A 24,946-nucleotide genomic window follows, 5' to 3' on the forward strand; every position below is an offset into this window, starting at 1 on the left:
TCCTGCCACCGGGGACTATGGAGAAATACCTGCAAATGGCTCCCAAAAAAGTACGGGGGGTAGAGAAGGAAAGAGAGCAAAATGTCGTGGATTCTCAGGAAAAGTCAGAAAGCAGCCTCCACCTGGGGCCCCTCTCGGGCTGAAGCTCAGGGTTACTCCCAGTGCCACTCTGCCCTCCACACTTCCATCTGCCCTTCACAAAATGAGGAAGCAGGGGTGGTGAGAATATCCCCACTCTTTAACCTCCTGGTGTCACCCTTACCTTCTCCCTCTCTACCTGGCACTAAGTCAGCAAGTCAGCATGATCTTACCTCCTCTATAGCTCTGGAATCCTAGTGGCCTCGCTCTCATTCTCTGCACCAGCATCCACCCCACACTGCCCTCACTCCAGGACATCAGGGATGTCTTTCTCCTGCCCTTGTCCATATGGTCTCCTAACCCATCTCCTTGCTCTCATCCCTGTCCCTGCAAGCCATTTCCACACCACTGCCAGTCTGTTTTTTATTTAATTATTTAACAGAGAGAGAGAGCATGAGTGGGGAAGGGGCAGAGGGAGGACAAGCAGACTCCATACTGAGAGTGGAGCCTGACATGTGGCTCAATCCCATGACCCTGAGATGGTTACCTGAGCTAACATCAAGAGTCAGATGTTTGACCAAATGAGCCACCCAGGTACCCCACTCTGATCTTTTTAAGGTCATATCAATTCCTCTTTGAAATCTTGATATCCCATCATGCTTAGGATAAAATCCAGACTCCCTGTAATGGACTGTAAGCCCCTACACCATTTCCTCCCCCAGTTTCCTCTCCAACTTCATGTTGTTCCCCCTCACTCGCATCACTCTAGCTACACTGGTCTCTGGGCTGTTCCCCGAATACAGGAGATACACTCAGCTTCCCCCTCCCCAACCCTTGTATCTCCAGTGTCCTTTGCCTGGAACACTCTTCATATGGCTTGCTCCCAGACTTCATTCCGGTGTCTTCTCGGACAGGCCTTGCCTGACTTTTCTTCACTGCATATACCAGCCTGACATTATATTCTACTGAACACCTATTTGTGTGTTTCTTATCCCTCTTCCCACTAAAATATGGAAGGGTCTTTGTTCACTGCTGGATGTCCTCGGGACCTGGCACATGGGGTGCCCAACAAATGCAGGAGGGACTTCTTAGAGCACAGATCTAAGCCACAAACATGAGGTGCTCTCCCACTGTCAGGCTGAAGCCCAAACACCCCCTTCAAGGCACTCTGTGACCTGCTTTTCTGACCCCTCTTCTGCCATTTCTCCCCCATCAGTCCTTAAACTCCCAGGCCTTCACCTGTGCCGTCCTTTTGCCTGGGATGTCATTGTCCCTCCTCATCAGGCTCATCTGTGGGCCTCCTGTAAGAGCCTTCTGGTATCCCTCAGCTACCCCCAAACAACTTACCCTTATGGAGTCACCAGATGTTAGGATGGATGCAGTGACCTAGAGTTCTGAGACCCACAGACATCCAAGTTGCAAGGGATGCTATGGGGCCACATGGATGGAAAACAGCCACCTCCCTAGGTGGGAGTCCGGTCTCCCCAGGCTTGTCTGATTGACCAGTGATTTCACACATTTATTTTTCTGGGTAACTCCACCAGGCTCTGTGTAGACAGACAGTCCTTTGTCCTCAAGAAGCTTACAGAGTGACTTAGGGGGAAGGACCCTCCACAGTACCCCTGCACTCCCACCTACAAAGCCCTTCACCAGTGACACAGAACACAGCACCCTGCGCCTCTGTCCTTGCTGCTCTCCTCACTTGGAGTATCCTTCCACTTCCTCCACTCGGCCACCCTAAATCCTCCTCTGTCTTCCTGGCTTGGCTGCTCAGGGCTGCCTCTGAGCTCCACTTAGATTCCCCCACTACGATGCTCAGCACAGCACTGTCCCCACTATGTGTGTGGCCATCTCAAGCAGCAAGCACTGGGAGAAATGCAAAGGCTTCACTGGATGACTTGGCACTGGATGCTGAGCAGAGGGGATGATGCGTATGGCAGTGGCCACACCCTAAGTCCCTAGAGCTGGAAGTTGGTGGATTCTGGTGGCCAAGTGCTACAATTAGGAATGAATGAGGCCCCAGAATTCAAGGTGCTACAACCCTCACTTTCACAGAAAACACTTCTGAGGAAAGCACTACAGAGAGAGGGGGCTGACCACCTCAAAGTCAGTGAGCTGGCAATGGAGCTGACTCACAGCCAGACTTCCGGACACCTGGGAGGCCTGGCCTTCCCTCAGCTCCTCCCAGCAGCTGCGAGGCCACCCCAGGCCTCTTCTTCCCTGTGTATGTGAACCCAGCTGCCTGCCTCCCTCCACAGGAACACTTCTAGGTCACTTTAGTTCAACAAGGTTCCCTGAGGTTGTGTTCCTGTTAGTGGTAGGAGGTGATGTGGAATGAATGCCAGGCCCACAGGGACTGGGTCTGAGGGAGCACCTTCAACAGCAAGGTGGTCTCAGGGCAAGAGGGACCTCCTAGGTGGGACTTAAGGTAACAAGGGAAAAGCAAAGGCCTTTGAGTCACACAGAGTTGTCTTCAAATCCAGTGTCTGTCACCAGCAGCTGTGTGGGCCAGGGAAGTCACATACCTTCTCTTGGCCTCCATGTCCCTGTGCACCCAGTGGAGGTAACTCCTACCTCATTGGGTGTGCTATAGAGAAACAGCAAGAGCTGGGCACACAGCAAGAGCTCAGTGAAAGCCTGCCCCCCCTCCAGCCCCGCCTGCCCCAGACCCAAAGAATTCCCTTTCAGCTTTGTCTTGGCAGAGGTACTGAAAAGGTAGGGGAGGGATGAGAAATCAGGATTTCAGGTCATTGAGACACATGGTTTGTGTATTTGCCAATACCGAATTGGATGCTCTCTGATGATCTCTGTGATTCTAAGAGTCTTAGTTCAGCATTCTCCGCTATCCTTACTGTGATGATAATGGCTAATACTTGTTTTACCACTTACCATAATGTCATAAGTTTTCATTCACTGTGGGCATCTGCTGTGCCTTATTTTGCCTTTATAGCATCTCTTTAATGCCTCCTCCCACCAACCAACACTTTTTCTGGGGACCTTATTTTTTTCTGGAGAACCATGCCTCTCCTATTCTTGATCCATGAGGAGTCTTCCCACTCCTGTTTCCAAGCACTGACATGTGATCTATGCCAGACAAGTTAATCTCGACTGTGGGACTATGGTTGAAACCAAAGGGAAGATGTGAGTTAGGGTCAGGCAGTCCATAGCCACCCTGTCACAAGGAGAAAACCCTCCTGCATGGCAAAGATGTCAAAGGGCAGAGTATAGCCACAGACGGAAAAATGTCAAGCCCAGGTGACATAATTTGAATTCCTGGATCCAGCCCTACCTGAAATCATTTGTGCCTAGAATTTTCAGTTCTATGAACCAAAGAGCCTTTTGTGTTTTCAACCTGCATAGTCCATATTTAGTGGCCACTAACCCCAAGTGACTTTTTAAGTTTAAATTTGAATTAAAATTAAATAAAATTGAAAGCACCCAGTTTGCACTAACACAATGTGCCCATGTAGCTGGGGGCTACCTCTACCATAACAGAATGTTCTCTTAGACAGCGCTCACCTAGACAGTTGGGCCCTGCTTCTGTCCCTTGTGACCAAAAAATCTTGACTGACACTGTAGTTCTAAACTTTATCTGCTCCTCACAGTCTTTAGTTCCTACCAACCCTGAGTCCTCTTAGAACTTATGGTTCTGTTAAATTCCAGCTGAAACAGGCTTTCAGTCAAGGGTTTGGCCCTGGGACTCGGGGCCTCATGGCCAGACGGGGTTGGCCTGGTCCCCCAAGAGCCCCAGCACCTGGTGTCAGCCCACCTTGGACCAGGAGTTCTCCTTGCTGAGCAGGTCGGCATAGAAGTAGGCCATCTTCCACTGGCCCTTGTAGGTGAAGCACCACATCAGCTCCCAGTAGCACATGTGGTGGAACTGCTTCCAGTGCTGCTGGGCCTCACAGCACTCCTCGAACCGCTGGATGGCCTGCGGGCACCTGCTGGTCAGCCTCATGGTCCCACCACCCTGCCCCATTCCATAGCAAGCCCAGCCTCCTCCAGCGCACAGTGGTCCAGCCCTGTGCCAGGCTCAGGGAGGGACAGCAGGCAGGAGTTCTGGGCTCCAGGCCTGGTTCTATTGACTAAGTCTTATAGGACGAGCTTGGGCCCAGTTACTGCCCCTCCCTGGGACTCTAGTCTTCCTACACAGAATGAAAGGATGGGATGGAGCTGTAATGGAAGGACAGGAGGCAGTGGAAAGTATTAATATGAAAGTGATACATGGTTTGTGCCTCACAGGAAACTCCAAAGTTTCCAGGAGCTCCCACGAAAGGACCTGGACTTGCTGCTTGAGGAATCACAGCCAAGGCCAGATGGAGACCCCAGAACTCTACATTGTACAGTCCCTCCTGGGGACTCAGCCAGACCCATGTCCCTCCTCTCTCGAACCCCTTCGATGGCTCCCTCCCATCTATGGAGACCCCCAGCCAGGTCATCAAGGTGCCCACCTCACACCCTGGCACTGCTGCTCCACTCGCAATGCCTGTCACCATGGCCTGAGTAAGCAGGGCTTCCCACCCCAGCTCACCAAAGGACCTCCGGGTGCAGGAATGCTACAGTCCTGCATCTCCCCGTCAGGTCTTCCTCACCACGAATGCCACCTCCTCCCTCATCTTCCCAGGCTGCCCCATTCCAAATTGCTTCTCCCACCCCTGCTCTCTTGTTGGTTCTCTCTTGGAGCCCTCCTTCCAGAGTCCACCCACTGGTCTGGGAGACCACAGGGGGTCACCAGCACTGGCTCCGTCCCCTCCCTTACTCACTGTGTCAACATTGCCTTTTATGGCTTCAATCCGCCCGGCGAAGAACAGGAAGATGGCCCCCTGTAATGACACGCACACAGATCTGTGTGGGCACACAGGGCACACGTGGGCAGGGGCTGGTGCCAGCAGGAGGGTGGGGGGGGGCCCACCTTAGGGTACCGCTTCAGGTAGGGCTTCAAGAGCTTCTCTGCTTCCTCGATGTTGACATTCCCGGTACCTGAAGGAGGCGAGGGGACAGCACATATCACCATCACCGGCTCTTGGAATCCCCCCGGCAATCTACCAGAGGCTTCCTGGGGCCTCCTCTTCCCTCTCTGTGAAATGGGGGTAATTCTTCTCCCTCCAGGGTGATGTGAGGATTAAATAAAATAGTGCTGACATCAGCCCGGCACACCAGCCAGGCTCAATAATCAAGAGCCCATGCCTGCCTCAGTGGTACCCACAACCCCAAGGCCCCCTACAGGGCCCTCACACCCTCTACAAGGTGGGCATGACCACCCCATTTCACAGAAGAGAAAACTGAGGCTGGAGCCTGGTCACATTGTGAGGAAGTGAACGGTCGGCAGGCCAAGTCACAACACTGCTGACGCAGCTTCGTTGGTTCTGGCTTCCGAGCAGGGTCTGCAGCTCCTTGCCCTCTAGTCCCCTGCCCTGAGAGCCAACCACACCCTAGATGCCCCCTTCTGGTTGTCTCCCCGCCACCCCCACGAGGGCACTCCTACCGAGCACAAAAGTGAGGAAGGTGTGGTAGCAGAGCAGCAGCATGACACAGAGCACAGCGCGGAAGCTGTGTCCGGACGCTCCCTCCTCTAGCTGCAGCAGCCCGTAGTCCTGGGGGAGAGAGAGCGGTGGGCTGAGGCTGGACCCAGGCTGGGGGTAGGGCAGGGAGGTCACCAGAGCGCTGGGAGGGCTGTGCTGCTGGAGCAGGGACAGGAGAGCACTGGACTCTGCATCTGGATCCCTGCTGGCCAGGTCAGCCGCGTTCAGGCAGGGCCACCCTCAGCCAGTCTCCCCTCTCGGTACCCTGGCCACCTTTCTGGGGGCAGGGGACATTGCTGCCAAGGCCAGGGCAGAGGCTTGGGTCCAGGTGTCCCCCACTTCCTCAATAGCTCCTTCCCCATTCCTGCCTTTATTTACCTGCTGGCCCCCAGGGTGAGCAATGAGGCCCTGAGAAGCCCCGGGTCTGGTCAGGGAGGAAGAGAAGCCAGACTGAACCTGAGGCAGATAATCCTAACCATAGACGCAGAGCACAGATGGGACCACGAGAACAGTGGTCTGGGAAGGATTCCTGGAGAAAAAGACTCTAGAGCTTGGCTGGGGAGGAGAGGCCAGACTCCCCTAGTATCCCTGTCTGCAGTCTGCCCCCATCTGCTCTTCAGGGTATTCACAAATCTGACCTACCTCACCCCTGGCCTCAAACCCGCCACAGCTTCCTTGCCTTCAGGATAAAGATGAAGCCAGGGCTGGTGTCTGAGGGCTCTCCTACTTTGGGCTCACCACCCTCTCCTCCTACCCAGGCAAGCCACACTGTCCCACACCTTGGCCTTTCTCATGATCCTCCCTCCTGTCATCATCCTGAAATTGTTCTCAGGACTCAAGGGCCCTCTTAAGAAACAAAACTAAAAGGGACCTTTGGAGCCTCTAACCGGTGTTCCCCGGGACCTGGTCCATGGACCATGGACAAGTCTCCAGACAGACATGAGGCTCAGAATCCCAAGATCCCAAATGATCTCAGTTCGCAGTTCTCTGTCTGTCCTGATGGTGTCCAGGAGAAAGCCCCAGTCCTATGCTGGTGTGTGTTCAACACCACTGTCGCTCTAAACACCTCTTCCCGCAGGAAAACAGCCTTGGTAGATCGTACACCCTGCTTTCGCAAGACCGCTTGGTGCTCGTAGGATTTATGGTCATGATTATGTTCTTATCATGCCAAATAACATGCGTTTTCTATGTAGTAGTATTTCCTTTAGATAAACCTAAATTTAAAATATGAGCCATTTGGGGGAAAATAATACATAAATAGCAATATAGAGCAGACCTGGCAAAAATCAGGAAAATCCAGAGGAAGTTCAGGTTTGAGAAACCTTGATCAGTCTAAAACAAAAAAGCCCCTTGTTTTACCCAAAAAAGGCACAGAGGAGATGAGGCTGGACTGATCCAGGACTCCTGACTCTCAGGCCACTGTTCCTTCTACCACGATGGGCCTCCTCTACCAGGGAGCTTTCCCAGATTTGCTACCTAGTACTCAGATTCCTGCCTTTAGGAAAGTCTCTGGGCACTTGAGTCCTCTGGTTTCTGTCCTCAAGGCCTAATGCACAGTAGTGCTTCTCTTAGGTGACTCCCAGACAAAAAAAAAAAAAAAAAAAATGGTTCCAAGGGAAAGAATTTGCTCAAGTTCTTCCAAAACAAGGAAAACCAGGTTGCTGACACCTGTAAGGCTCAGAGAACATGATTCCAGGCCACTGCACGAAGCTGCCCTTCACACCATCCTTACCCTACAGCCTCTTCACCCTGTGTGGGACTGGGCAGGGATCACTGGCCCCATTTGATTGGAGAGCAGACTGAAGCTCAGAGAGGCCTGGGCCTTGTCCAGGGCCACACACTGAGGGGGGCTATGCCAGGACTGGCACACAGGGCCTGCAGCCCTGCCGCCCCACCCTGTCCAGCTGAGGCAGTCAAGAGTCCCAGAAGGCAGGTGGTTACCTTGTTTCCTGAAAATCCCACAAACTCCAGAAGCCGCAGGATCCTGGTAGGAAGCATGGACAGCGTCTGCAGAAACAGAGGTAGGTGGTCATGAGGAGGGGTGGGAGCTGTCCCTCCTCCCCAAACCCCAGCGTCCTGCAGGAAATCCTGAAGGAGCAGGACCTCTCTCCAGAATCTCCACAAGGAGGCCTGAGGTTTCTCAGAAAGCCAACTTCCCTGGAGAGAAAAGCACCTCAGTGTGAGAACTAAGAGCAAACTGTCTAACTCCCAATCTCACTGTGCCCACTGGGTCACCTTTACCAGCTACACAGCCTTTCTATGCCTCCGTTTCCTCATCTGGGAACCATAATAGCCCCTTCCTCCCAGGGGTACTGTGAAGGATCAGACAGCAGCTGGTGATGTCACACTGAACCCCTGCTCTGCACCAGGGGCTCTGGCTTTGCATCTGATCCTCAACAGTCCTGCCAAGAAAGATCACTGCCCCATCCAACAGATGGAAAAACAGAGACAGGGATAAGTGACAGGACAGGTCTAAGGCCCCACAGCTCATCAGAGGGCAAGCCAGTTCTCAAACCCAGGACAGCCTGGCTATAACCTGCTAAAGCATCTGATGAACTCTGCAGTTTGAACTTCTCAGCACTAAGGCCAGGATCCCTGTTCCCACTTTAAATAAAAGGAAACTGGAACCCAGAGTGGGGCAGGGACTCCTGCCCCAAGGCCTGCTCTTGGAACAATCTTGCCTAGAGGGGAGAGAGCCATACCCTGCCACACACGCTCTTCTGGACAGGTCTCTGGACACCCGGGGCCAAGAGTCTAAATTATTGATGAGCAGCTCCTCCTCCCAAGAATGGGCTTCACAGCCTCCCTGCCTAGCTTACCTCACACTGTTCCTTCTGCCTTGAATGCCCTTCCCACCTACAGATCCTTCGAGACCCAACCCAAATATTCCCCACTCCATGAAACTTCCCCTAACCTCTCCCAGGAAGGGGTCTCGGCTTTCTGTTCCTGTGGGTTCCCCACTGCTTCCAGGCCTTTCTCCCTTCCTGCTACTGGTCAATATTTAACCACCAGGTCTCCAGAGTAGAAAAAGGCCCTGATTTATTGTGTTTGTCTTTTCCTGGTCCTATAAACACCACCATCCTGGTGCATTCCAAGCTTTCAACTTGACCTGGGGAGAAATGCACGGAGGAACTTCTCAAGCCAGCGCCAGCACCCACTCCCACCCAACGCCAGCTCTGTGCATCCGAGGTTGGCAACAGGCCTGCTTTACTACTAGGTCCCTGGGGCCAGCATGCAGCCCAGCACCATAGGCCAGCAGAGAGCAGGTGTACGGGCACTCCCAACTCACCAGGTTGAAGGCTCCCACACCAAGCTTCACACCTCCTTCAAAGTGTCTGTGGTTTTCTCCCTTGCAGTATTGTGAGGACTGCACAAGGCTGTCCAGCTCCCTGTGGAGAAAGGCAAAGTCTTGTTCAGCCACATAGTGGGGGCAAGGTCCCCCTTCCAGCTGGGACTAAGGTTGCCCCCCACTCCCAGTTGTTCCCAGAACTCGCTGGTGGTAGATTGGTAAGAGTTCTGGCAATGCAGAAAGCTGACATTCGAGGAATTTCTAACCCCATCTCCATAACAAGATACTACTTGCTCCTGAATGTCAGCCTTATCAGCCCTAGTGCACCTGCCTTGTCCAAAGTTTGCACATGCTCTGCATTCTCTCTAGAACAGTTTCTCTACTCTGGCACTACTGACATTTCAGGCTGGATAAATTCTTCATTCGGGGGGAGGCGGAGGGCTGTCTGTATTATCCCAGGATGTTTAGTGGTATCCCTTGCCACCACCCACTAGATGCCAGAAGCAACCTCCCCCAAGGCTGTCACAACCAAAATGTCTCCAAATATTGCCAAATGTCCCAGTGAAGAGCCACCGGGCTAACTCCAACTCCCCCTCCTTCAAGAAGTCTATCTGGAGCCTCTTGGTTGAAATTCAGCCCTCTTCATCCTGGTCATCAGTCACAAAGAATCCAGATCCCAGCCTGCCCTGGGCAGGTCAAAGGGTTTAAAGATGCGTTGGCCTCCTCCCTGGGCCATGAGAGCATCTTGAGAGCTTTCAGTCAGCAAACACTGACTGTGGCCTCTCTATGCCAGGCACTGGAGGACAGCTAGAAGCAAAGCCACCAAGCTCCTGCCCTCGTAACTCTCCTGCTCTGGGGGACAGACCCCCATCAAGTCCCTGTGAGGATGAGGAAGGTCTCAAAGAAGAAGACTCCCAGCGTCTGATCTAGTCTGGGGTTCAGGGAAGGTCTCCCTGAGAAGCTGACATTTGAGTGAAACCTAGGGATGGGGAGGGTTTGCCTGGCACAGAAAGAGTGCTCCCAGCAGAGAGACAGCATGTCCAAAAGCCCCCAGAGTAGGAATGAGCTTGGCCTGTTTGAAGAACTGAGGGAAGGCCCAAATGTCTGAGGCAGAGTGAGATGCTTTGGAGGGCAGGAGGAGCTCCCAGGAATGACTCAGCAATGACCTGGGACTTTATTTCAAGAGCAAGAGGGAGTTTGTAGGGGGTGACCTGACAGGATCTGTGCTTTGGAAACATCACTCTGGCAGCTAGGGAGGAAACTAGAGGGGGCAGAGCCCACTTCCAACACAGACCCACAAGGTTCTGTGGTACCCAGATACTACATGGGGTCTTATATCCCAGCAGGACCTTGAAATCAAACCCACAGTATCTCTGCAGGGAAACAGTCACATTAGATGGGGAAAATAAGACGATGCATAGTCTCAAGTCCATTCAAGTCAACTTTTAATGGAAAATGAGTTTTAAGCCAAACTTGAGGGGAGAAATTGGGCTTTTGAAGCTTTTTTGATTTTAGAATTGTAGGTTAAGGACTGTGGTGCCATATCAAGTAGAAGTGTTTGGACTGAGTCTTATTTCTTTTATCCATTAAACTAGGCCTATGGCTGGCCCACAGCTGAGAAGGCATGGAAATGATCTGGCCCTCAAGAGGGTGAGAGTGTGTACTGGAGGGTCGAAGGCAGGCTTCATTCGAAAGCGGCATTTGGATTGAGTCTTAACAGATAGGTAAGGGTTCTGTTGCTGTTCTCAAAGACACAGTCCTTGTGCCTGCCTCTGAGCCTCTACCACACCAAGCAGTTTATCCAGAATCTGTCTGATTTTCCTGTGCTCGGGGTCAGGCATAGACTCAGGGGAACCAAATGAACAGATACAACAAAAAAACAGGGGAATAATATTCTGGAAAACTGAGGTCCTGAGGGTGCAGAAATCTGCCTGAGGTCACATGGCATTCTAGGCTTCCTGCCACTACTGCCTTCCTGCTCTCTACCTCCCACAAAGAGGTCTAAGGGGCAGAGAGTCGCAGACGCTGTGGACCCTGTCACGCCCAGACAAGCCCCACTTACTTGTAGGTCTGGTAGCTGTTTCGAACTTTGATGCCGCCCTTGATGAAGCTCACCATGTTCTCATCCTGCAGGAGGGAGAGATGCTAAGAGCCAGGCCTGGGTGGGGAGCCACAGGCTTGAGAAGAATCATACAGGGCTCTGGGCCCAGCCTACCCCACCTTGGGCCCAGCCCTAAAAGGAGAGCCCTGGAGGGATGGGGTCAGGCGTTGAGGTCAGGCCTCCTGAACCCCTGGGACCTGAGATAAGGATTTCCTTGCCAAACAAACCCTCCAGAATGTCCAGGGCTCACCCACAGCCTCACAGTTACATATGCTTAGTGCCTGGAGAAGGGCCTGGAGGAGGGACTCCCAGTGGTTAACAGTGTCTCCTCTAGGTGGACGAACCATGGGAAAGTGAGAGGGGAAGCTCATTTTTAGGGGGGAATTTTTCTGTTTTTTTACAACAAGCAGCTATTTACCACATCTGTAATTTAAAGCACCACTACCTACAGCCCACATATAGTTCCATTCCTGGGGATATGCCCAAGAGAAATGGAAGAACATGGGCTACAGAAGTCACCTTCCAGAACATTCACAGCACCAGTGTTTATAGCCGCCAGTAACTACAAACAACCCAAATGGCCTTCAGCAGGAGAATGGATAAACAGACTGCTATATCCATAGAAGGGAATATTATACAACTGCATATGGTTGAGTGAGTAAAGAAAGCAATTCCCACACAGCCTGAGGGCTTAAGAAGCTTGAAGCCAACTAAAACACAACAATATGCTGCTAAGACATGAACAGAAAGCTGAAAAAACTATTTTTAAAAAAATAAGGTGGGGGATGATCAACAAAACTCTAGGCAGTGGTTTCCCCATGAAGGGAGGCAGGGGACAGTGCAGGGAGGAGCCCAGAGGGCCAGGGGACTCGCGAGCTGTGTTCTGTCCTCTGGTTGGGTGGGGGAAACCATGGGCATTTATTTATTATGTGTAATAGGATACATAAATAAATAGAAGGCCACTCACAATGCAATTATTAACAGTAACCCTAATGAGAACTTAGGATTAATCTAATTCTAATTACCTGAGGTACAAAACGAACAAAAGCTAACAAAAATAAATAGTATCCTAAGAATAAGATTCATATATGCCTCTCTACCCCAATACCCACATTCACATGATGATTATATGTTCTAACCCAGGCTTTCTGGTGAGATTATTAGCTGACGGATCTCTTAATCACTACTGTGTGGTGAGGATCACAGGCTCTGAGTCCAGCCCTGCATTCAAACCTCAACTCTGGCTGTTGCTAATCAGGTGACCCTGTGAAAGTGGCTCCTCCCCTCTAACCTTCCCCTTCACAGGCCAGTAAGGTGCAGATTTCTTAATATAAATACAACTACATAACCACCACCATGCATCCAGTGAAAGGTATAGAAAACCACATACTAAAATGGACACACAAAGCCTGGTATATCATAGAATCAAGTTTGATCCATTCAAACTTGCTTGTTGAATGAATCAACCATAAAGCAGGTTTTGTGGGAATGCCTGTCACCCCACAGGGCCCTTAGGAAGAAAACAGCAGTCCTGAGGTGGGAGCACATCCTAGTAGTGGGTGGGAACACATGTGCTCAGTGTGGAGGGGTAAAGCCCATCACCACTGCCCATGAGCCTGGCCAGGGCTGGCAGGGCTGGGGTGACCAAGCCTCGGTCCTCTCCTAAACCACAAGGAGGTTGGCTGTGGCTGCTATAGCTACTTCCGGCTTGGAGATGGTGACTGATCTGAAATCCCCAGGCCATTTGTACAAGGAGAGGGTTCCTACCTGCAGGAAGGTCAGAGCTGCTCTCTGCAGCAGGCACTCTGCATAGCAGACCTCAGCATGGATTTCCTCTGCAAGGAGAAAACCAAAGCCCTGAGGCCTCCTGGGACTGTGGGCAGGCAGCATGGGCCAAATCCTCCCCACCCTACTTCCCAGAAGGCAAAAGGAGCCTGAGTCAGGCCCTTCCCCTCCACCCATGGAAATTGGGGCGGCAGGGGGTGGGGGTGCTCAGGCTCCTCCAGAGCTTTTACCACTGTCCAGAATTAGCTCACACTCCCCCCACCTTTCAGCTGGTTCCCCAGCCCACCACCCAGGGTATCAGTGCAGGGCCCTTAGCTTCCTTCTCTTGTTCTCCAAGCACCACTGCAGGTGCTGTGCGCCAGCCCCCTGTGGGGCCAGGCAGGACAAAGTGCTGGGATGAATAGCTAAACAAAGAAGACCCTGATCCATGGAAGCCGAGAGGCTGTAGGAGGAGGGAAAGAGCAGCCCAGGGAGACAGGGGAGACTTCCAGAAGAAAGGACATTCTAGTCAGGCCCTCTGAGTTGAAAAGGAATGGAAGCATGAGGCAGGAAGAGCTTTCAAGGCAGAGGCCTGGGAGAAGCAAAAAACTCTAATGTTTGGGGACAGCCAAGCACAGAAGATTGAAATGGGGTGAGTACGGAGAGACTTAGGAGACATGGAAAGATGAGAGGCAGCAGTCTGGTTACAAAGGCATGAACGCTGGTGGACTACTGCAGATTTGGCCCATGGGCATCAGGGAGCTCTGGAAGGCATGAGGGAAGGAGTGGCATTGTCATATTCACTGTTTTGGGCTGGAAACTTCAAGGACTCTTGAGGGTGGTGAAGGCCATTTGCTCCTGCATGGAAGAGCCCCCCACTGCTCACCACTGGCCACTACTACCGCCAGGTCTGCCACAGAGGTCACAGCACACAGGCCCTGGTGGCCCAGAACATCCCTTCCATTGCTTTCAGCTGTCTCATCCCAGTGGGTCAGCCTCCAAAACCACATTCCCCTCTGGGGCATCACTGTGATCACTAGGCCAGTAAACCTAAGTACACACACAATTCTAAGCCCACCCTGGCCTGGAGGGCAAAAGCGCATGGACCCTGTGACAGTGTTTTCTTTCCCCAACTTCTGCGTCCTCAGCAGGTAATGCCATCAGGTAAGTGAGTCCCCCACCCCTCCACCACCCTGACCTCCCCTCATCACCTGAGAGCAACTTCTCCAAAGGCCCCAGGTCTGACCCATGGGTGTCCCAGCACCAAAGCCAGGGCCTGGCCCCTTCGTGAAACTGGGAAGTTAAGTGCCCCGTCCCACCCCTCCCTGGGCCTGGAACAGGGCGAGCGTGGGTGAGAGGACACTCAGATGCCACACCTTCTGTGAACTGGTCCATCGTGGGGCGATGCACCAGGTTGCTAAAGGAGTCTGTTACAGAGGACTTCTTCCGGTGCCTGAAGAGGAAAAGAGGGGCCTCAAGTCATTCAGTGAGGGTGAGCAAGGGGCCAGGGTGGGCTCAGATGCCTCCGCCACCATTCCCATGGGACTCCATACACACTGAAGCGAGTCCAGGCTTTCTCACACACTTTCTTCTGCTGTTACCCCTACTTGGAGCCCCTCCCCTCCTTCCTCAGCCCCAGCCAGGTCCTCGTCACCCCTTAGGACTGAGCTCCAGCATCACCTCTTCCAGGAAACCTTTCCTACTCCTCTGGCAAGACCCCCACAGCCCCTGGAGCTTCCCTGCATCAGGCTGGGAGGTCACTGTTGGCTTCTCCCAGACCAGCCAGCTCCCCCCAGGTCTGATGTTTCCCAGGGTGGCCTGTGCCCAGCACAGCAGCTGGCCAAGGGCAAGTACGAGTGTGTGTCCAGTGAAAGACAATACTACCTGTACACAAACACTGAGGGTCCATTCAGCCATTCACTCGTTCAAGCAGTTTCTGTGTACTGAACACCCATCATGCACCAGGTCCTGTGACCAGTGACCTCATTCAGTCCCCATAAAGGCCCTATCTTTATACCTATTTTACATATGAAGAAAGTTGAATCCAGATAGACTTGCTCAAGACCAAAGAGCTATTACTTGACAGAGCCCCAATTTGTCTCCATGAAATCAGGTCTGGCCCCCAGAAGCTGCTTAGAAACTGGCTCAGACAACAGGGCTCCTGAGGCAGAACTGAGGGGACAGCTCCTAGCACTTGGGGACACATCTTCTTAGCCAGAAGGAGCATCATTAATAATCTGTTACCCAAAGGTAACAGAAGGATGGCCCTCACAACACCTCATCCCTGCGCGCCCCACGGCCCTGACCTCTGACACAGCATCTGTGCCTCCTTCATCATGTTGCCAGCCAGCACGATGTCCTGAGGGTCAAAAGTCATCATGGCCTGCATCTCCAGGATGGTGGCATATGTCAGCGAGTGGTACATGCTCTCCTTGGTTCTGCCAGAGAGAAGGGACATGAGAGCACCAACTCTCAGAACTCCAGAGGTAGCCGGCCTGTGTTGGTCACCACCACTACCTCCCGACTGGGCATGGTGGCGAAACAGGGATCCGAGGATGGAAGAGACTCTCCCAAGGTCTGACCCTTCCACTGCTGCTCAAAAGGCCTCAGACCCCACTTCCTCTCCTTCTTCATCTGAATGGCACCAAGTGACTTTCCAACTCTGAGCCTTAGTTTCTCATCTGTTCCACAGGGACGGCAGCAGCAAGGCTGTGGTGAGGACTCAAGAAGGGCTTTAGCAGCAGGTTGGCCTGAGGGCATGCCCCCAGTGCCCAGGGCCTGCCTCTGGCCTTCTGCGCCACCTCCCAGAGCACAGCCCAAATCCCTTCTCTCCTCAAGCTCTCCTTCCCCGCCCTGCCCTCGTTCCCTGTTCCCTGGGCCCCACAGGCCGCACCCCCTCCTGCCTCTCCCTAGCCCATCATCTGACCACATCGCTGACTGCCTAACTCATCCCATGGCTTTCAAGTGCCATGGAGTAATGCTCTGGCCCAAGGCTCCACATAGCACAGGTCCTGCCCACCTTTCCAACACAGCCCTCTAGTCACTTCTGCCCCAAAGCCTGGTCAACATTCCAGACTGTTTCCCTTGCCACCCTGAGACACACATGCTCTCAAGAAGTTCCTACCCTTTCCCTCCTCTTGGCCTTATGTTCATGCTGTTCCCGCAACCTGAAATGCTCTTTCCTCAGCCCCACACCCTGACTCATCTGTCAAGGCCCTCAACTGCCTCCAGGGCCACTGGGCATTGGGTCTCCCTCCTCAGGGAGCATGTATCTATAATGAGGCATAGGTCATACTGAGTTTATATCAGCAGAGGCTCAGCTTTCCCCTCAGACTGAACTGCGGGTGCCTCAAGGACAGAGCGTGTATGGAAGGCATCTCTGTCCTCAGCACCAGTGTGACAGGGCCTAGTGAACCAGCATTGGAAAGCCTTTTGCTCCTGCCATCTGCTTCTCCACAGCCCAGACCTCTCAACTGAAAAGTATATGGTAGAAGATGGGGGGGGGGGGGCAGGGAGTGGCATTTAGTTCAACAAATGGAAAGAGAACCAGGCAAGGAGGGACAAGAAAAATGCAGGCCCCCATCTGTACTTGGGGAAGTCATAATATGTCTGGGTCTTGATTTATACTTCTGGAAAATGGGGCAAGAACACTGGCCTGCCCAGGTTCCTATGGGACTGGCTGGGGATTACTCCTGCTTGTTGCACAGTAGGTGCCACAGCAATTTTCTCTCCCTTCACTACACCCCCTTGTTAATTATTTATAAAACTCCCCAGTGCAGGGCCTATGCTGGGAACTTCAAGGGAAAGAGATGACTAAGGTTTATAGACTGTTCTATTGTAAAATCATGCGACTTTATCTATTTTCATGTCTTTCTCATTCATAAAGCTCTGTAAAATTAAAAACCCTCTGTAAATTAAGTGCTTTTTAACTTCTGGGTGACTGACCGCCTCCCAGGTGATATTATCCTGGGGAGTCAAAGGTTTTTAAAGGAAACCAAAGGCTGGTCCACCCCTTACCAGTCCTGGCAGCTGTCAGGATACCTCCCAGATCTTTGCTAGAAATGCTAACCTGAAGGCAGTGGCTTGTGGAAAGGAGGCCACAGCCTGAAGTGGGGACAGAACTCAGGCTACAGAGTCCCTGAAATACAAATTGAATCTTGGCTTTGCCAGTGACCAGCTGTGTGATCCTGGTGAATCTTAAACCTCTCTGAGCCTCAAGTTTCTCCTCTGTAAAATGGATACAATAAGGGCCCCATCACTGATGCTCAATAAATGTGAGTTTTTCTGTATCTTCTGGGGTCAAAGGCCGCTGCCCTGGACAGAAACTCTCTCCTACAGGATATGTTTCCCTGACCTTACTCAGATCCACTCCCACCCCGCAGATAATTCCTTCCTACTCCAGGCCTACCCAGTTCTCAAGCCCCTCCCCATCTTCTTCCCACCCCAGTGAAGCTACCTCAGTCTGGTGCTGGGTCCAGAAGGGACAGCCCCACCTGGGGAGCTGGTGGGCAAAGTGGAATTTCTCGTTTGAGGCCCAATGTCAAAACATGCACCCGCAGCTGGGAATCCTGGCTCCTCCCCAGCCCACCCCTGGAAGCCCCTCAGCTGTGTCCTGGACTGAGATTTGTGGTACATGCGGGATTCTGCAGGTTTCGTTCCAGATCACTGCAATAAAGCCAATATTGCAGTGAAGCAAGTGAAATGAATTTTTGGTTTCCCTGTGCACACACAAGTTTAATTAAGCCTGCAATAGCATTATGTTGAGAGTGTATAACAGCATGATGTTAAAAAAATACATACCTTAATCAAAAAATACTTTATTGCTATATAACGCCAACCAGCATCTGACATTTCAGCGAGCTGTAATATTTTTGCTGGTGAAGGATCTTGCCTTCTGACTGATGAGGGTGGTGGTTGTAGAAGGATGGGTTAGCTGTGGCAACTTCTTTCTTTTTCTTTTTTTTTTCAAAGATTATTTATTGATTTGTCCGAGAGAGAGTGAGAGCGCACAAGCAAGGAGAGCAGAAGACAGAGGGAGAAGCAGGCTCCCCGCTGAGCAAGGAGCCCAATGCGGGACTTGATCCTAGGACCCCGGGATCATGACCTGAGCCGAAGGTAGTGGCTTAACTGACTGAGCCACCCAGGCATCCCGGTTTACTGAATTTTTTAAGCCCACTGTTGAGACCCACTGATCAGAAAAAAAGATTCCTTTCAATTACTACTGGTCACTGACAGTGTCCCTGGTCATCCACGAGCTCTCCTGGAGATGGGCAATGAGGTGAATGTTGTTTTCATGCCCACTAACACTGCGTTCATTCTGTGCCCCAGGATTTAACAAGTCATTTTGACTTTGAAGTCATATCACTTAAGAAATCTAATTCATAAGGCTATAGAGAGTGATTCCTCTGATAGAAAGTAAATTGGAAAACCCTAGAAAGTATTCACCAAACTAGATGCCAGTAAGAACTTTGTGATTCATGGGAAGAGGTCAAAGTATTAACACGAGCAGGAGTTCAGAAGAAACTGATTCCAGCCCTCATGGATGACTTGGAGGGATTTAAGGCTTCAGGAGAGGAAGGACTTGCAGATGGGGTGGAAGGAGCAAGAGAACTGGAAGTGGAGCTTGAAGGTGGGACTGCGTGGCTGTCCTCTCAGGAAAAAACTTGAGAGGGTGAGGAGTTGCATCTAATGGATGAGAAAAGAAGGTGGTTCCTTTTCTTTTTTTAAAGATTTCATTTATTTTTTAGAGAGAGGGGGCACACGAGAGGGAGAACATGAGAGAGAGAGAGCGAGAGAGCGAGCGCACAAGCAGGGAGAGCAGCAGCTAGAGGGAGAGGAAGAAGCAGACTTCCGGCTGAGCAGGGAGCCCAATGCCGGATTCGATCCCAGGACCCTGGAGATCATGACCTGTGCCGAAGGCAGACACTTAACCCACTGAGCCACCCAGCGCCCCAAAGAAGGTGGTTTCTTGAGATGGAATCCACTCCTGGTGAAGATGTTGAAATGACAACAAAGGATTAGCAATATTACATAAACTTAGTTGATAAAGCAGCAACAGCATGTGAGAAAATGGACTCCAGGGGCGCACGGATGGCTCAGTCAGTTAAGGGGCTGTCTTCGGCTCAGGTCATGATCCTAGGGTCCTGGGATTGAGTCCCACATTGGGCTCCTTGGTCAGTGGGGAGCCTGCTTCTCCCTCTGCCTTCTGCTCTCCCTGCTTGTGTGCTCTCTCTCTCTGACAAATAAACAAAACCTTAAAAAAAAATTCAACAAACCACGTTGTAAACCAACATGCTTTGTTGTTCAACTTAAAAAGCACAGGAAGAATAGATTTAGCGTAATTCTTAAGGGCCCCAGAATTTTCAGGATGCTAAAGCAGCACAGGCTTCACCTTGAAGTCAACAGCTACATTAGCTCCTAACATGAGTCAGCCCGCCCTTTGAGGCTTTGAGGCCAGGCGCTGACTTCTCTGCAGCTGTGGACGTCTCACACGGCATCTTTTCCCGACAGAAGGCTGCTCCGTCTACACTGTTTAATGTATCCACCTTTATGAATGTTCCAAGGTGGAACTTCTGGATCACCTGCTGCGGCGTCTACACTGGCACTGGCTGCTTCACCCTGCACTTCTACGTTATGGAGGCGGCTTCTTTCCCTAAACCTCACGAACCCACCTCTGCTGCTTCCAACCTTCCTTCTGCAGCTTCCTCACCTCCCTCAGCCTTCACAGAATGGAGGGGGGCTCGGGCCTTGCTCTGGGTCAGGCTTGCCTTAAGGGAATGTGGTGGCTGGTTTGCCCTTCTATCCCGGCCGGCCGCTCACACACTCTCCACGTCAGCAGTAAGGCCGTTCCACTTTCTTATCATCATGTGTCCCCTGGAGCAGCGCTCTGTTTCCTGCAGAAACTCGTCCTTCGCTTTCACAACTTGGCTGTTTGGTGTCAGAGGTCTCACTTTCAGTCTGTCTTGGCTTTCGACATCCTTCCTCACTAAGCTTAGTCATCTCTAGCTTTTGATTTAAAGGGAGAGATGAGCAGTTCTTCTCACCTCAACGCTCAGGGGCCACAGTAGGGTTATTTTTTTTTTTTTTAAGATTTTATTCATTTATTTGACAGACGGAGATCACAGTAGGCAGAGAGAGAGAGGAGGAAGCAGGCTCCCCGCTGAGCAGAGCGCCCGATGTGGGGCTCGATCCCAGGACCCTGAGATCATGACCTGAGCCGAAGGCAGACGCTTTAACCCACTGAGCCACCCAGGTGCCCCCACAGTAGGGTTATTAATTGGCCTAATTTCAATATCGTTGTCTCTCAGGGAATAGGGAGGCCCAAGGAGAAGGAGGCAGGGGAGGGGAATGGCTGGTCAGTGGACAAGTCAGAATGCATACAACATTTATCAATTAAGTTCATTGTCTTATATGGTGGTGGCCCAAAACAATTACGATAGTCACACCAAAGGTCAGTGATCACAGATCACCATAATAAATATAATAATAATGGGAAAGTTTGAAATATTGCAAGGATTACCAGAATGTGACACAGACACAAAGTGAGTAAATGCTGTTGGAAAAATGGTGCCAAGACTTGCTTGATGCAGAGCTGCCACAAACCTTCCATTTGTAACAAATGCAGTATCTGTGAAGTGCAATGTGGTATTCCCAAACCTCAGACACCCCAAGTTTAGTTTACAATCCATAAGTTCTTGTTGTCATATAGGATCCTAACCTCTGAGAGTAAGAGCCCCCTCACCTCCAAGGGAAATCCAGCTCTAGGAGATGATGTCCACTGGGGTCCCACCTTCTAGGCCCAGGCCAGCTGTCAAATTGGGGAACCAGCAGAAGAGCAGGATGTTGGGACCTGGGACTCCTTGGCCATGAGGAGGTCAGCTAAGCCTAGAGAGCTCTAGTCCTTCCCTCCTCTAACCACAGCAAAGTAAAATGAATTGAAAGCTACTCAAAGAAGTGACAAACACAGAAACAAAAGCCCAGGCATTTGGGGTGATGAGGGGTGGAACTTGATGAGCCCATTACTTCCTGAGGACAAAGTATGGGAAACAATTAAATGAGACACTGCATGCACAATGCAGAACAATGAATGAAACTGGACCCCAACATCTTTTGAAGCTTCAGTGGCTATAAATGGGGAGGGGAGGCCATTTTTTTTAAGCAACAATTATTTTCTCCTAGACCAGTGGTTCTTAATAAAGATGGGAGATATTTTTCCTCCCCCAACCCCAACCCCCAGTATCTGGCAATTTCATGAAACACTTTTTTCTTGTCAAAATGGGGATGTGGGTGGGGAATGTGTTAACATCTACTGTTTGAAGAGAACTCTCAAACTGAAAAAGAAAGGAAAACATCTTTTCTGGAATGGAGCAGGGGCTTAGATAAGGGACAGCTTCACTGCCTTAAGTATGACATTAAAAGGTAGCCTCATGGAAAGACTGGTCTCTCCCTAGTGCCTCTTTTCATTCAGGGCAAGCATTTCCTCTTTGGGGCCTGAATTGTCTGGCCCGAGTTATGGAACTTCTGGTAGAGTGTCCTCGTGAGATGAGGGAGGGTAAGGCAGTCCTTCAACACAAGAGGTCTGTGGGGGGAGGGTGAGGAAGGTGTGAGGGGAGGTGGCGGGGAGGAACCTGCATAGGGACAGGTAAGGACCAGAAGGGAAGTGGAGCTGGGAAGTCTTCGAAAAACACTGGGAGGGAGGAGTGCCTGGGTGGCTCAGGTCATGATCCCAGGGTCCTTGGATGGAGTTCTGCAGGGGAGCCTGCTTCTCCCTCTGCCTGTTGCTCCCCCTGCTTGTGCACTCACATGCACTCACTCTCTCTGACAAATAAATAAAATCTTAAAAAAAAAAAACTGAAAAAAGTGATAAAGGAAGAGTAGTATAATCATATTGTTTAGAAAGAAGGCAGTAAACACTGGAAGAAATGGATAAATGATTAACCAACATTATTACCCTGAAGGGCTTGAGTAAAGGCAACTCAAATCTTTAGTGCTCTGGGGAAAAAATGAGGAAAAGCAGCTGTTGTTAGAGCTGACAGGGGAGAAACCCCAAGTGGATTCAGTGAGAACAAGAAACCAAAGTGGAAGAGGCCACAAGAACCTAAAGGAAGGAAGTCACAATGACCTTGGAGAAGGCCTGGCTGCTCAGGGGTATAGAATGGGGAGCCTGAGCCCCTACTTTTATGGGTCTCTTGGAAGGTCATAGTGACTCAAAAGGCTGAAGGCAGTCAGTTACACGGGGTTCCTTTTATATAAGACCTCTGGTTCTCCATGACCAGACACCGCCTCACCCCCCTCCCTCCACTACATGTGGGCTCTAGAGTGTGCTCATGCACATGCACAGATACAAACACACACACACACACCCCGGACCCCCACCCACAACCTAGGTATAAGCCTCACCTGGGCTTGAGGTAGCTGAGTGCTTCTGAGAACTGGTTGGTGAGGAAGAGGTCCAGGGCGATCATGCACTGGTCCAGGGCCTCATGGAGGCTGCTCACAGAAGTCCTGCTAGGAGAGACAGCAAGTGACCAGAAGACCTCAAACCCCCTCCAGGCTGGAACCGAGCCCCACAGGGCCCATACGACCTCCCTGTGGGCCTTGGGTGCCTTCCAGGCTGCCCACTCTGTACTGGGACACAAAGACAATCTGGACCCACTTCTAAGTGTTCCCAAAGGTGGGAGGACAGCAGAATGAGGGCGTCATCTAAGATCTCGTTGAGGGGGTTGGGAAGGAGCAGAGGATGGAGGGCAAGGAAGCCTGAGGAACAAATTAATCTTACCCCTCACAAGGGTAAAGGGAGTCTTTATGGCTCTTCTGACCCATCGGGATTTTCGGCTCCTGCAGGGGGGCACAGCCCACCCACTAAATCCCGCTTCAGTCCTTTTTCTCCTCCTCCTTCTTCAGGACTTCTCCTGCCCACCTTGGACCTGCACTCTAGAACCCCAGAAACACTGTCACAATGGGCTGAGGTGTACAGCAGACTGTACGGCCTGTCCAGGGCCCTTTATCCTCAAGGATCACTTTCCCAATGGCATTTCAGTGGACCCTACCATCTTCAAGTCCTTACACTTCTCTATAGCTTTTATCACTCACATATATACACACACACTCTTTTATTTGTATGTATGTATGTATGTATTTTTACTTATGTTGTGCTTATTATTTGTCTTCCTCCACTAAAAGTAAGCTTCCCAAGGGCAGGGATCCTTGTTTTGTTCACTGCTGTATCCCCAGCATCTAGTATCTGGTACAAAGTGGGCTTTTGATAAGTATCCATTAAGTGAATGAAAAAAAAAAAAAAAAAAGAGGAGTCTCAGATTAGGAAAACAAATCCTTGGCCTTTCTGAGTCTCAGCTTCTCCATCCAAAAAATGAGAAAAAAATCCAAAAAATTAAAGTAGGATATCCCCAAAATCCTCTCTTGAGGATGGTCTTGAGGATGTCTCTTCTCAAGGAGTTTCTTTTGAGAGAAGGTTCCAAAAGCTACCTTGATGACCTGACTGAAGGGAGATCCTTTCCCCCAAAAACTAGTTGAGAGAGAGCTCCTTTCCACCAGGTAAATGTCTACACACACTCTGGGGCCCAACTTTAATGTCTCTTCCTCCATGCACGTGGAGAAGCAGATAATCCCGGCAAATCAAAACACGAGTCTTGTTCAAAACTGAACTCTTGTTCACTTTCCCAAAGCTGTTCTCCCCGTGTTTGCCATCTTAATAAATGACACCCCTCAACCCAGTTTTTCAAGCCAGAAATCTGATAGTCAGCCCTGATACACCCCTTTCCCAGGCTGTCTGCTACCCCCTCCCTGAACTCTGTCAGTTCTGCCTCCCAAACATCACTTAACTCACCCCCTTCTGAGCCGGTTTGCTCTGGTGTGCCGACCTCCACCCAGGTCTGATGGAAGACCAGCCTTTCCACTCTCACCCCTCCTACCCTTTCTCTCTTCTTCACTGTTGGACCATTTGCTCAGTATTTCAAGTCTCTTAATGCTCTTCTTTGCCATCTCTTTGACTCTGTGAAATTCTGAGCAATTTTTTCAGAACTTCCATTTCACTAATTCTCTTGAGGTGTATCTGATCTGCTACTTTTCCTGAGTTTTTAATTTTAATGATTATCTTTCATATTTCTAAAAATTCCACTTGCTTCCTCTTCAGATACATTTGGTCATTTGGGGCAGTATTTTAGTTCCCTGCTTATAAATGTTTCAAGTCCATCTTTGATTTCTTTACATGTTTATAAAATAGTTCTATTCTAGATCTCATAATTCCAGCATCTTAGACGCTCAGGGAAACAAATTCTGTTGTTTCTTGATTTGGGTGTCTATTGCTCACAGTGACTTGTTTCCTTGTGTGTTCTGTAATTTTACCAGGAGCTCCTATTTGGCTGATCCCAAAGGGATCTTAGGAAAAGGATCTATTCCTCCAGAGAAGATTTTCACTTACTTTGGCCAAATTCCCTGGGGTGCTACCATCTGATGATAATTAAGTTACTTTTTTGGGTTAGTATTTCCAGGACCACAAATGGAGTATGTCTTCAAACCCACAATTTGTGTGAGGGCAGATTCGTATTTATAATTTTCTCCACCAGACCTGTTATCCCCCTTTTTGGGGAAGGGTGGCTATTTCCTTCCAGCCAGTGACTCTATTTGCTGATGGGGTAGCCCTTTGAAGGTCCCAGATGGTGGTTGCGGTAGAAGGACTAGGTTTCAACTCCTCACACAGACACTGGGTAGGCCTAAGTCCTTACTTATCATCCCTTGAGTGGTCGTTAAAACTCAAGGTTCTGGATCTGGAATTTGTCAATACCTTCATCTCATTTATCAGCTTGATTTCAGCTTCCTTTCTCTTCTTGGCTTGAGAGGATTTCTCTTACTTCTGTGGGACTTCAGGAATGTATTTTAAAGGATGTTTGGAGTAACCCATACAGCCTCTTGGTAGTTTTTATAAGGGAGAATGCTGGAAGCATTATTCCCTCTAACCCATCCTTCTCACAACAGCCAAAGTTATCTGTTTAAAACCCAAATCTGACCATGTCACTTCTGAACTTGAAATCTTCACTGGCTTCCTATTACTCTTAGGATAAAGACCAAGTTTCTTTCTATGGCCAAAAGTCCCCACAGAAGCAGTCTCTGTCCCTCTCTTCATGAGACAGGCACAGTATCTTCCTTTGTGCCCAGGGCTTAGCCTAGTGACTG

General features: G+C 50.6%; 1 protein-coding gene across 8 annotated transcripts in view; it reads right to left on the reverse strand.

Annotated features, from left to right (window-relative positions):
• Positions 1-24,946, reverse strand: part of TTC39A (tetratricopeptide repeat domain 39A) — a 49,759-nt gene that overhangs the window by 8,525 nt on the left and 16,288 nt on the right. For 5 of the 8 annotated variants that reach the window (XM_082688445.1, XM_082688448.1, XM_082688451.1 and 2 more), the window contains exons 2-12: positions 22,154-22,258; positions 15,061-15,192; positions 14,131-14,207; positions 12,758-12,825; positions 10,952-11,016; positions 8,890-8,989; positions 7,542-7,607; positions 5,564-5,672; positions 4,991-5,058; positions 4,842-4,901; positions 3,848-4,009 (exon numbers count right to left, since the gene is read on the reverse strand). In XM_082688445.1, the coding sequence (XP_082544571.1) occupies positions 3,848-4,009; positions 4,842-4,901; positions 4,991-5,058; positions 5,564-5,672; positions 7,542-7,607; positions 8,890-8,989; positions 10,952-11,016; positions 12,758-12,825; positions 14,131-14,207; positions 15,061-15,192; positions 22,154-22,258 (1,012 nt within the window). Of the gene's footprint in view, positions 1-3,847; positions 4,010-4,841; positions 4,902-4,990; positions 5,059-5,563; positions 5,673-7,541; positions 7,608-8,889; positions 8,990-10,951; positions 11,017-12,757; positions 12,826-14,130; positions 14,208-15,060; positions 15,193-22,153; positions 22,262-22,532; positions 22,675-24,946 lie in introns of those variants that run through there. The other 3 variants (XM_082688444.1, XM_082688447.1, XM_082688446.1) reach the window with 2 other exon arrangements.

This window comes from Mustela nivalis, assembly GCF_964662115.1.
Source record: "Mustela nivalis genome assembly, chromosome: 10".
NCBI classification, from domain to species: Eukaryota; Metazoa; Chordata; class Mammalia; order Carnivora; family Mustelidae; genus Mustela; species Mustela nivalis.